General features: G+C 39.8%; 1 protein-coding gene across 1 annotated transcript; it reads left to right on the top strand.

Moving 5' to 3' along the window:
* The first annotated feature begins 2,586 nt into the window (after nucleotides 1–2,586).
* Nucleotides 2,587–12,132, top strand: LOC111178963 (butyrophilin-like protein 1). The gene is given in 9 exon segments (XM_089918614.1): nucleotides 2,587–3,364; nucleotides 4,280–4,630; nucleotides 5,220–5,843; nucleotides 6,418–6,438; nucleotides 6,529–6,555; nucleotides 6,740–6,766; nucleotides 8,579–8,605; nucleotides 9,317–9,442; nucleotides 9,445–12,132. Coding segments are annotated over 9 exon segments (1,680 nt in total). The 5' UTR covers nucleotides 2,587–3,282; the 3' UTR covers nucleotides 9,840–12,132.
* The last annotated feature ends 480 nt before the right edge of the window (nucleotides 12,133–12,612 follow it).

Below are 12,612 nucleotides of genomic sequence, written 5' to 3'. Positions count from 1 at the left end.
CTCCTTTCCATTTTGGAAAGTGTACTAGGTGAATGTTGAAGTTCTGGATCTATTTGCTTAACTTATATTTCCTAATTTTTAAAATCTCTTTGATTTAAAGTACCATGTAGTAACTCCATTGTCCTAACCCAATATTTTGACCTTCAGGTGTGTCTACTCTGATATTTGACATTTCCATTTGTTTTCTACTTTAAGCCAATTTTTCATTCCCAAGAATGCTGATTATTTCTTCAATCCTGTATCTCCTATGAAGGAATCCTTCCTAATATACTTCATATTTGCATTAAAAATCTTCATATACACACACTATTCTTTACCTTTTTATGTTAGAGAAATCTGAAAATTAGAGATAAGCAAAAATAATAGATAGAAACACCCATATTTGCACCACTCAGAAATAAATACCCTGGACTTCCCTGGTGGCACAGTGGTTAAGAATCCGCCTGCCAATGCAGGAGACATGGGTTCGATCCCTGGTCTGGGAAGATCCCACATGCCACGGAGCAACTAAGCCCGTGTGCCACAACTACTGAGCCTACGCTCTAGAGCCCATGGGCCACAACTACTGAGACTGCGTGCCACAACTCAGTAGTAGCCTGCATGCCTAGAGCCCATGCTTCACAACAAAAGAAACCACCACAATGAGAAGCCCGTGCACTGCAATGAAGAGTAGCGCCCATGTGCAGCAACGAAGACCCAACGCAGCCACAAATAAATAAAAATAATTAAATTTTTTAAAAAAAAGTACTTTCCAAAAAAAAAAAGAAATGCCATATCATTATTTTTCTGTGATTTTGATGTCTATCCTATTTTTCTCAAACAAGATCATACTGTTTACACTGTTTTAAAACCTGCTCTTTGAAATCAATAATACCTTGTAGTTCTCTCTTGCTCCCTCTTCACTTTTCTCTCTCACACAAACACTGGTATGTACTCAATGAAATTCCTCAAAATATTCTCCACAGGTTAACTGATTTTACGCAAACAATTATCTATTATTGGGAAAAATATATAAGTATGTATATAAAATTTTCAAATTTATTTTGTGAATAGAATATTTACAGTTTGAGATAGAATACACACACAAATATATACATTTCAAAGTAAACAAAAAAAGCAAGTCATGTCTTCAGCCCATTCCTTCTCTCCTTCAGTTTTCCCTTCCCATTCCTCAATATTTCAGACCCTAACCATATGGTAGGTGTCAGACCCCAAATGAGACAGGATGGCCTTACGGAGGAGGGTTGCCCAGCTTGGTGGGAAAGAATTTGAGTGGAAAGAGAGGTCATGCATGAGGTGGGGAGACAGCCCCGAAGAGAACTGCGGAAGAATATATGGTCCTATATTCAAACAATGTAATATTATGCAACAATATAAAAAATGTTAATGTACTGATACACACAACGTGGTTGAATCCCAAAATACATTTTGTTTAGCCAAAGAAGCCAAGCACAAAAGCATACATACTGTATGACTCCATTTTTGTTGAAGTTTTACAATAGGCAAGATTAAGCTATCACGATTTATATCAGAATACTGTTTTTCCACCCCCTGGAATGGATTGATGGACAATGGACATGAGGAAAATTTTCAAGAGACAAAAAAATTCCACAGTTTGATGGAGGTGGTGGTTACATGAGTGTAAGCGTTTGTGAAACCTCATTCAAATGCATGTTTTAAAACCATGCATGCAAATTATATCTCAAGACATTTGATTTCTTAAAAAGGCAAATGTACCTCATTGTCTCTAGAAAATATTTGTTTAGGATCTTGGTATTCATTTAGCCAGACAGTTAGGGGCTTACATACTAATATTTATGCAATTGCTATTTGTGTCTCTGATTATCTGTAAACCTTGTGTGACATGAAGAAACATGGAATAAACTTAGAAAGAGTGTGAAATGGAAAGAAAATGCCATGTGAGCATTCTGTATCTAGCACGGTAAAACTGTGTAGTTATATCTATTCTACTTTGGGGAGCCCTAAGGTTTTTGGAAATACAGACCTATTCTTGGAGCACAGAGCCCTCCATTTTCAACCTCTTATTTCCCCCTGTGCAGCTCTGCACGTGGCTTCCAATGTCAATCATGGTGTGGTGAGAGTAAGCGTGCTTCTCCTGGGCTTATCCTCTAAATCAGCTAGCTTTGTTAGATGGACATTTGGATTATCCGCCGAACTGAGTAGTATACAGGAAGATGACTCCCTCTCCCCAAATAATGTCATTTCAGTCCTTTGCAGGTGGGAGGGGGGAGCTACACTGAGCATTTTTGACCAAAGCAACTTTAGAGTTCCTATCATTCTATAGCTCAGCCCAGTCCAAAGTGCCCTGGGGTGCCCTTTATTACTCCCACTTTCAAAGTAAGTAAAAGAGTGGCAGGCAGGCTGTGACTTTCTCGTTAAACCTATTCCAGGAGAGGCATTCAAATGCCAGTGCCTATTGGCAGCCCTGTTTGTCCTCCTTCCTAAGAATATTTTCCTAATCCAGGGATGGGTTAGAAACCGGCCGTTTCCAGCCCCTGAAGCCACACCATTGGAGGCTGACCTCAAGAAAAACCAGGTGAAAATTGTCTCTGGAGCTGGGTCTTGTAGGTGCCAGGTCTTGTAGGTTCCAGGAGCTTCCAGCAGCTCCCCTTGGCTCAATCTGGATGGTGAGAGAGAAACATATGGTGATGTGCAGGTGTGTCTGTGGGACATGTGGGTCCTGGAAAAATAAGGGCTTGAGCTCTGAGTCATGTGGTGACAAAATTCCCTTCCCTTTCAGAAGTTAAGCCACAAGAGTATTTGCAGTCAAAATAAATAAATAAATAAATAAATGTATGAATGAATGAATGAAGGGGGAAAATAGTTTGGCTGAGTGGAGTGGACAAATTTTGTGTCTGACTTCATCTCTCAACATTGAACTCAGGGTTTTCGGTTTCAAGAGAGCCCCGGTGAGAAGGTGAATCTGTAGATAAGCAAGTGAGCCCACAGGACACAAGAGAACAGTTTACTGCACCTGCTGGGGAACCGGTTTTCAGGAAAAAAAAAAAAAGAAGAAGAAGAAGGAGGAGGGAAGAAAACAAAACCCATTGGGAATGGGTGGGCGTTGGTCGTGTTTTTCTCAAGGTCTGTGAGGGAAAATAGCCAAAAACCTGTGTATAAAAGTATGTCTTTGAACACGGGATTTTTGTTTTCCAAGAACTTTCACTTGGCTAGCTTCTCAGCACCTTCTCCGACAGAGTACCTCATTGTCAGAGTGAACATTTTGTGCTTCCACCTGCTCCACTTTCTGCTCTGAAGAAGATGGCAGGTTTTCCCAGCTTCCTTCCTGCTGGCTTTCTCCCCACTCTTCTCCTTCTCCAGGTGTCCACGTGGTGCTCCCCAGGTCAGTGTTCTCCCTCATACTTTTTATTTGTAGGTGTGTTTTCAGTGGTTCTTCTCATATAATGGGTCCATCAGTCCCAACTCTGTATCTTCTCAAACCAGTTATTTCTGGGGGAAACTGTGGCTGTGTCTGCTGCTAACAGAAGGCTTGAAGGGTCGGGTGAAGGGTGGGAGTGATCTCCTTCACATCAACACATCTTAATCCTTTGAGCAGACCTCGCAAAACTCATAGCTATAATATTTATCTAAGTCTTTATTGCGTACGACTGATTTTAGCCTGTTTAAATTTGATGTAACTGTTTGTTAAAACATACTTTGTAGGGCTTCCCTGGTGGCGCAGTGGTTGAGAGTCCGCCTGCTGATGCAGGGGATATGGGTTCGTGCCCCGGTCCGGGAAGATCCCACATGCCGCGGAGTGGCTGGGCCCGTGAGCCATGGCTGCTGAGCCTGTGTGTCCGGAGCCTGTGCTCCGCAGTGGGAGAGGCCACAACAGTGAGAGGCCTGCGTACCACAAAAAACAAAACAAAAAAACATAAAACTCCCATACTTTGTAATGTTTTCACTGTCAAGAAAACCCAAGTCTGAGTACAAAGAATTTGGACTCAGGATCCCTAAGCTCTATCTGCTTATGATCTTGGACAACCCATTTATTCTTTCTGGGACATAAGCCCTTTCTTCATAAAATAAAAGGTCTCCTCAAGATGAAGTTTTCAGACTCCAGGTTTGAAGAGAACCAGCTATGAAGTCATGATAATGACATTTTCTGTTATTGTCTCTTTAATTTGAGGTCAAAAAATAACACAAATAAGAGAGAAATACATTTGGGTCCCTACATAAAGAATGCAGGGAGGTCTACCATCTCATCCTGCCCCCCACCCCCACTCATTCCCCCAATTTGTCTCTAATTTTCATGCAGTGTCTGGGTTTTCCGTGAAGGGACCAGCTCAGCCCATCATGGTCCTGCTAGGAGCAGATGCCAGTCTGCCCTGCCAGCTGTCTCCTGAGCAGAGTGCAGCCCACATGCAGATCCGGTGGTACCAAGCCCAGCTCTCCCCCACAGTGCTTGTGTACCAGAATGGACAGGAACAAGGAGGGGAGCAAATGCTGGGGTACCGTGGCAGGACAGAGCTGGTGGGGGACTCCATTGGCAAAGGTGCTGTGGCCCTGCTGATCCAACACATCCGTGCCTCTGATGATGGCCAATATCTGTGTCATTTTAAGGATGGTCACATCTCCCAAGAAGCCATTGTGGAGCTGCGTGTGATAGGTAAGTTAAATGAGCACAGAATGTATGTGTCATGGTGTAAAGCAAAGGGAAGGGTGAGAACATATGGATTCCTAACTTGGCATTTCTTATGATCTTCCATATGTTTATATAATATTTTGCCTTGTAGAATGTCAATTTCCTAAACTGTACAGTGAGGATAAGACTACATACTCTGCTTTTAAACAGTAAAGGAGGAAATCCTTCTGAAGATATATTAGTATCCAAAAGATCACAAAAATTAATTAACTAGTATTAATTCAGATAGGTACTGAGGCCTTCAAATATTTTTGACCCAATCAGGAGAGAGAGACAACTTGTAGAATTAAATTCCTTTCTTCTAACTTTCATTGTCCCTGTTCTTTTTTCTTCTCAGAATGTTCCCAGAGCTCTCTCAGTCCAAGTAAAGTGCAAAAGCATTAAGTTGATTTAAAAACTGAATCACAGGTAAGCCTAACATTGGCCATGAGCAGTTTGGAATTCTGAGCTTCAGTTTGCTCATCAGCCTAGTGAAAGGCAGTTACACCTTCAGCCTCAGGGACTCCTGAGTCCCGAGGACCACAGCCCTCAGGCACATGTCTTCTCTCCTCAGGCTTGGGCTCTGCCCCTCACGTTTACATGATGGGGCCTGAGGATCGCGGGATCCGAGTTCTGTGCTCCTCAGGTGGCTGGTTCCCAAAACCCAGGGTGCAGTGGAGCGACATGGTGGGAGTGAAGCTACCATCCCTCTCTGAGTCTCAGACCCAAGATGGAGATGGGCTGTTCCATGTGGAGGCATCGCTTGTGGTCATGGACAGCTCTCTGGACAATGTGATCTGCTCCATCCAGAACCCCTTCTCTGGCCAGGAGAAAGTGTCAGCCATCTTCCTCTCAGGTCAGTGCAGCACAAACTCCAAGGCAGAGTTGGGTGCGTTAAGGGCAAGTAGGAGTGAAGGAAGGCTGAAGGGAGCCTTGGAGAGAGGGCAGGGCTTCCTCCAGGTCAGTCTCTCACTGTGTCTCCACATGCCTGTGTCAGAGCCCTTCTTCCCCAGGATGTCTCCGTGGAAGACAGCCCTGGCTGGGACACTCCCTTTGTTGGTGCTTCTCCTCATCGGGATCAGCTACACTAGCTGGAGAGAACATAAAGCCAAAGAGAGAGAAGTAAAGAAAAGGCAGGAAGAATCTCATGACACAGAGGAGATGAAGAGAGAAAAAGAAGTGGCACTTAGAGTCAAAAGTAAATCAGGGCAGCAGGTCAAATCAGAGGTTCATGGAAAAGCTGCAGATACAGGTTGTGTAGGGTGGATGGGGAAATAAAAGATTACTGAAGGATCCCAAGGAAAACACAGGGTACCAAGAATTCTACAGAGCTGGGAGTCCTATGGAAAGGAGAAAATCATGTGGGAAGTTAGGAGGTCTGTGAGCAGTGGTCGCAAAGCCTCCAAATTGCGGCTCAACCCACACCATGCCTTTTCACACCACTGTGCCTCAACCTGTTTCTCTTTGTGGAAATGTCTTCCCTTATCTTCTCTTCCTTTTTGTCCTTCAAGAATAGGCTTTAGAAACACCTAGGAAATCTTAAACTCCTATGAAGCATGGGCTCTCCTTCCTGTGTGACCCCATGATACTTCCCATGTAACGTTTCTTAGCGCCTGTCCTTTTACATTTGACAAATATGTTTGCTAATCTTTCTCACCTACTTAACTATGGGACCCTTAAGAGAAGATCAAATTGAATTCATTTAGCTACTCACCAAACTTAGGAGCAGCTAAAACCCAGTTTGATGGATTTTATATCTCCTCCTCTTCCAGTGAACCTCAAGGCAGAGCTTGGTGAGCCTTGTTTCTTTTCATGCCCTGTGTAGAAGTTGTTCCCCTTTTCACACCTGTTCTGGGTCTCTCATTGAATGTTGTTTCTTTCAGAAAGGTGAAAGGCATTATACAATGAAGGTAAGAGACTCTGTCATGTCAATTGATGTCCTGATGACCAACAAGTTCTCAGCTCCCTATCCTTAGAGGAAAAGACTAGAGGATTGAATGATGATTAGTGGAAGAGAAATAAGGGGAAGGAAGAAAAATTCAAGGCCCCAGATTAATGTCTCATCTTGTCTTACCTCTATTTGTTCTGTTTTAGATTGGAAGAAGGCCTTGCTATATCCTGGTACGTAACTCTATGGACTTAGTCTTGCCAAGTGCCTCTGGTATTCTGAGCATAATAAGCAGAGTCATAAACACACACACACACACACTTGAAAGTTGTGAAAATTTATTTGGTATCACTCTGTAGTATTTTGTATTTGGAGGCTCAAATAATCAGTTGTCTTCCAGAGCTAATGATGAAGGAGAAGTAACGGCTGCCTGGTCAGTCCCACCACATGGCTAGGGTAGGACTCAGCAAGAATTGTTAGCTCATCCACTATGAAGAAGGAAGGGACAGAACTCAGAGTGATTTTGATGAATAAAGAGAGATTTGGGAACAATAAAGAATATATTATATCAACACTTCTATTCTACAAATAAAGTTTAAAAGAGCAGAAAATGTATTATATTTTATATTTGGAAAAATATATTAACCATGATTTCACTTATTTTACCTATTTGAAATAAAAAAGGTAAAATTCAATATATAGGGAGAAGGTTTATGTGTTAAAAAGTTGAAAAACAACTTTTAAAAATATTTGAACATCATTTGCAAAAATAAGTTTATCTGGTGGTGGGGAAATTAGCTATATTTATACCTTCTAAAATTTGTCCATGTATTCTGTGGGTTTATAACTTGTGTGTGTGTGTGTATGTGTGTGTGTAATATAGAGTTGGACCTCAAAAGCACACCAGGTCATTTCTTGAATATGTATCTGTGCAATTTTTATATGCCAGACATTGTGCTAGATGTTGGTGGTACAAACTATTATACTCTGACCCTGTGAAACAAAGTCCATTGGGGGAAGTAAGCCAGGAACCAGGCAACTACACACAGCCTGATAAGTGCTTTGATAAGAGGAGGTCCTCCCACGGATTAAAGTTGATTAAGCAGTTTCTGTTGAGTTTTCTTTCATGAGATACTGAAAAATATTCCCGTGTTTCTAAAGGAGTGAGCAAAGCACTAAGAATGACTTTTAGTTCCAACTCTACCAATTACAGCTGAGAAATCAGGTTCTTTTCTCTTTTTTGAGCTGACTGTCCTTATCTCTAAGACAAAAAGACTGGAATACATGATCTCAGATGTCCTCCTTGACTCATATATTCATAGATTCTATGTATCTGAGTGCTACACTTCTGACAGGAGTGCAGTTTAGTGAGAGACCACAGTGCTGCTCCAGTCAAGAATTATGGATATGTCCTTATCTGCCTATTGTCCCAAGACTTTATGAGAATACCCAATCTTTAAATAAAATCACAGGTCCTGTCATAAGAGAAGTGGCCACAGGCAGAAGCAATTCTATTTCTCATGAGGAATCTGTCCCTGGAGAAAAATATAAGCAATCTGATTACAATCTGGGTCAAAGTAATAATGGCCCATTTAAATGCCTTAGTCATAAGCTTAAACTCTACTCTGAGATCACAGGCTAGAAAAACTATAAATAAAATGGAATAGAATAAAATTAAATTAAATTTAAAAATACAGTTTATAGCTCTCATAGTCAGTGAGGAGGTCCATAAAGGTCTTGAGAGCATAGTAGAGGGGCATGTAGAGCATTAGACCCTGCTCCAGGGGTCTCCAAACCTGGCTCAGACTGGAGAATACGTCCCAGCTTCGGGCTGAAATATGTGATAGTTTCTAGTGTGAGACAGAGTGCAAAAAACATACTATTTGTCCTGTAGTTTCTGGATACTACCAGAGTTTGAGGGGTTTAGAGGAGGAAGAGAATGTTGACAAGAGAAGGTGACAAGTCAGGGAAGGAAGCATCTTACCTCCTTTTCTTTCCCTGGGTATGCCTCCGTCCCCATTTCAACTTGTATTGCTCTTTTTCAGACTGGAGGAAGGAACAGTTCCAACCTGGTAAGTTGTTCTTTATCTTTTTGGCTCCCTTCCAACCTGCCTTCTGAGACCCCGCTTTTCTTTCCTAACATCATCTCCTTGCTGAAAACACAGAGGCACTATTGTTCTGTTAAAGAGAGGGAAGAAACCTCAAAATCGTTTAACTATTAGCCTGAACTGAAAATTGTTGCTAGGCTTAGCTACTCTGGTCGTGATTCCATTTTCAAATATTGGCACAGCTTCCTCGTCTATGGGGTCCACTTGGTTCTAAAACAGAAATTAAGATAGTCCCTCAGCTGAGGAGACCCCAAACTAAGTAAGAAGTGCTCAAAATAAGAAGTTAGCTGTTCTTTGTAGAGAGGTCAGCTCACTTGGATCCTGTTACTAATTGAGGAACATAGGTCTAATTTGCAGAGGACACGGAAAGAACACCATTCTCCAATAAACACTTCAAGTCACCTGCTCACTCTGGCATTCTGCCAAGACACTGACCTATATAACTGCATAGATAGGATAAGATAAGTAGCCTAGAACTCAAGATGAGAGCACATCAGCCGCCTCCCAGCACCATCTCCCCCAACACACATGTTCAGAGAGGATGCATTCTATCCCTACTCCTTACACATTTGCTCTGTTTTGTTAAGGTTTCCCTTGTAACGAAACAGTTACAGGGGAAACAGTTTTCTGAAATATACAATGTTGGCCTTTTCCTTTCCTTTTTTTTTCTTCCAGCTCTTGTGACTCTAAATCATGAAAACTTTCATGAGGACAATTCTGACCCAGAGAGAGAAGAGAACGTCAGAGAGGAAACACGGGTATTATTATGTAATAAGCAAGGAGACTGCAACCTTATCAAATTGGTCAGAAAGAATTCACTTCAGGGAGACATTACTGGGAGGTGGACGTTGAGGACACTGATGAGTGGACTCTAGGCATTTATGAGAAGCCCACAGAGAGGAGTGTGTTACTCAGCCATCTACAAAAGAAGAAGTTCAGCGTCTTAGAGAAGAAGGGACGTGAATACAGGGCTCTCATCTGTTCTCCCCAAAACATTTTCCTGGAAGAGCCTCTCCTGATAGAAAAGTGTCCACGAAAGATTGTGATTTTCTTGGATTATGAGGATAGTGACATTTCTTTCTATAACATGACTGACAGAACCCACATCTTCTCTTTCACCCAGGCCAACTTCTCTGGGTCACTCTACCCTTACTTCAAACTTAAATCCATGGAGCTCTCCCCATCTGTAAAATATTAAGTGACTTAGAAGAAGAACCTATAAACCATGAAGATAGTAGCCCATTCTCTGTAAGCCCTAGGACCACTGATTATGAGGCCTCTTGGCTTAGGGCTCCATGAATCTGCATGACCAAAGTTTCTAACCACATCAGGCAGTGTTTCTCAAACAATCTGCAGAGAAGAATCTTTTTTTTTTCTTTTGGTTATTGTTGTAAATATTTCTTGCATTATATATTATATATCACAGACACACTTTTCTGAATAAATTAATGCAAATAATGAAGTGAGTTAAAAACAGACATACAAGTGGTAATTTTATTATTAGATAAAATATAACTAATATTTTCTGTTAATTTGCTCTGAAGTTTTGTAATACTATATTTCTGTATTTGTTTCATAAAGAACTAGTAAGAAACGTTTTATAAATATGCACTGGTCTGAGGATCACACTTTAGTAGCACTGCTCAGGGAATAAAAATTAGATACACTTCCTCACATTTCTCAACACTGAATAAAAATGACAAGAGTTCTATTTTCAAATGTTGAAGGAGAAAAGTTAAAGTGTAATTTGATAACAAGCTAAACTATATCTTAAATGCAAGGATAATTTGAGAAAGAAAAAAATAAATATCAATCACAATCCAATTCTAACAAATGTGATGATGTGAACATGATGGAGGTCTGGGAAAACCAGAATCAATTGATAGCAAATTGAGGTATTTATCCTATTGAATGATGAGAGAGAAAGGTGATTGCTTTGCTTAAGATGTTAATAAGGAGAATGACTACTTTGTATTCTGGGGAATTCTAAGTCTGTCCACCAGCAAAGGTAAGGAAAGGCCCTTCTTCTCCCTCCAGTCAAAACTATCTATTAGGTTAAAATGAAATGATTAGAGGAAACAGTAACTAATACTTAAACAAGGGTGAGAAGAGAATGTCATCCTACCACCTAGACTAGAAAACCTTGTAAATGCAGTGGACACTGTGTAGAGTACCCACAAAACTCTTTCCCTAGTAACGGGGAATAATTAGCACTAGACTAAATATTGATCCATATTGATGAACAAATTTAAAACCAAGATTCAAATGGACCAAATAGTTTACACGTATCTTAAATTAATTCCAGAGCAAAGCTCAACAGGATAAAAAATTCACACTGTCTGATATTCAATCAAAAATTACCAGGCAAGGAAAGAAACAAGAAAATACAACATATAATGAACAGAAAATCAATAAGTTAAAATTGACATGGAACTGGTACAGGTATTCAAATTTATAGACCTGGATGTTAAAACAGAAATTACAACTGTATTCCAAATAGTTTAAAATATGTTCAAACAATTCACTAGAGATATACATTTAAAAGAAAGACCCAAATTGAACTTCTAGAAATGAAAACTACAATGTGTGAGATGAAAATTTCACTGGATATGATTAACGGTAGATTAGTCATTGCAGAAATAAATGGTTAGTGAACTTGAAGACAGAAATTCAAACTATCTAAAATGAAATGTACAGAGAAAATAATTTAAAAAATGAAGAGTATCACTGATTTGATGGAAAACTTTAAAGGGCCTAAAACAAAAGTAATTAGAGATCTTGAAGAGAGAGGTGTGTGGACAGAAAAAAGATTTGAGAAAATGAGAGTCTAAAATATATTCTAAATTTGATCATTGTAAACTCAAGATCCAAATATCACTCTTAGGGCAATTCCCTGGTGGTCCAGTGGTTAGGACTTCACGCTCTCACTGCAGGGCGCTCGGCTTCGACTCCTGGTTGTGGGAATAAGATCCCACAAGCCACACAGCAAAAAAAAAAAAAAAAAAAAAAGAAATCACTCTTAGTCTGTTCAGACTGCTATAACAAAAAACACCATAGACTCAGTGGCTTGTAAACAGTGTAAATTTATTTCTCACAGTTCTAGAGGCTAGGAAGTCATCCCATTAAGGTGAACAAGAATTAAAGTTTTACAATCTCACAACCACATGTTGAAACATTGTTACATTTTAAAATATATGGAAAATAACTATGGTCATCAATCGAGGCCTCACAAAAACTGCAGAGTCTAGATAATGTATTTATTAAATATAAGAATTCTTTAAATTCCTTAAGTTGAAGTTGAACATGCATCTTGTTAAGCTGAATATATTCAGAAGTATCCTTTTACAGTGACAGATATTACCTGTGCCTTATGCACCTGGAAGGACTACAGAGCAGCTCCTGGCACATCAAAAAGCTTCCTGAAGTCTACATCATTTATAGACTTAAAGCCTCTTATACAGAAAATACATACAGTACACACACACACATCCCCACTCACACACACTATTAGAGATAATAAAGAAATTCAGCAAAGTTGCAAAGTTTAAGGTAAACACACAAAATTCAGTTGCATTTCTATGCACTAGCAATGAACAATCCAAAGATAAAATTAAGAAAAAGTTTTATTTATAACAGAATCAAAATAATAAAATACTTAGGAATAAATACAATCAAGGAAGTGCAAGATTACAAATTGAAAATTACAAAATATTGTTGGAAGAAATTAACAAAGACATGGATAAATGGAAAGATATTCTGTGTGCATGGATTGGAAAACTTAATATTTTTAAGATGATAATACTATCCAAAGTGACCTACAGATTCAATGCAATCTTTGTCAAAATGCCAAACACATTTTTTGAAGAAATAGACAATCTGATTATAAAGTTCAGATGAAAATTCAAGGGACCCAGAAAAGCCAAAACATCTCAAGATGGTTTGATGAAGAACAAAGTTTGAAAACTCACATC

This window comes from Delphinapterus leucas, chromosome 10, assembly GCF_059928025.1.
Source record: "Delphinapterus leucas isolate spDelLeu-1000000601 "Yukka" chromosome 10, BTC_Dleu_Yukka2, whole genome shotgun sequence".
Taxonomy (NCBI): domain Eukaryota; kingdom Metazoa; phylum Chordata; class Mammalia; order Artiodactyla; family Monodontidae; genus Delphinapterus; species Delphinapterus leucas.
The sequence above is the reverse complement of the archived record's forward strand: the minus strand, read 5'-3'. Positions and strand labels throughout refer to the sequence as shown.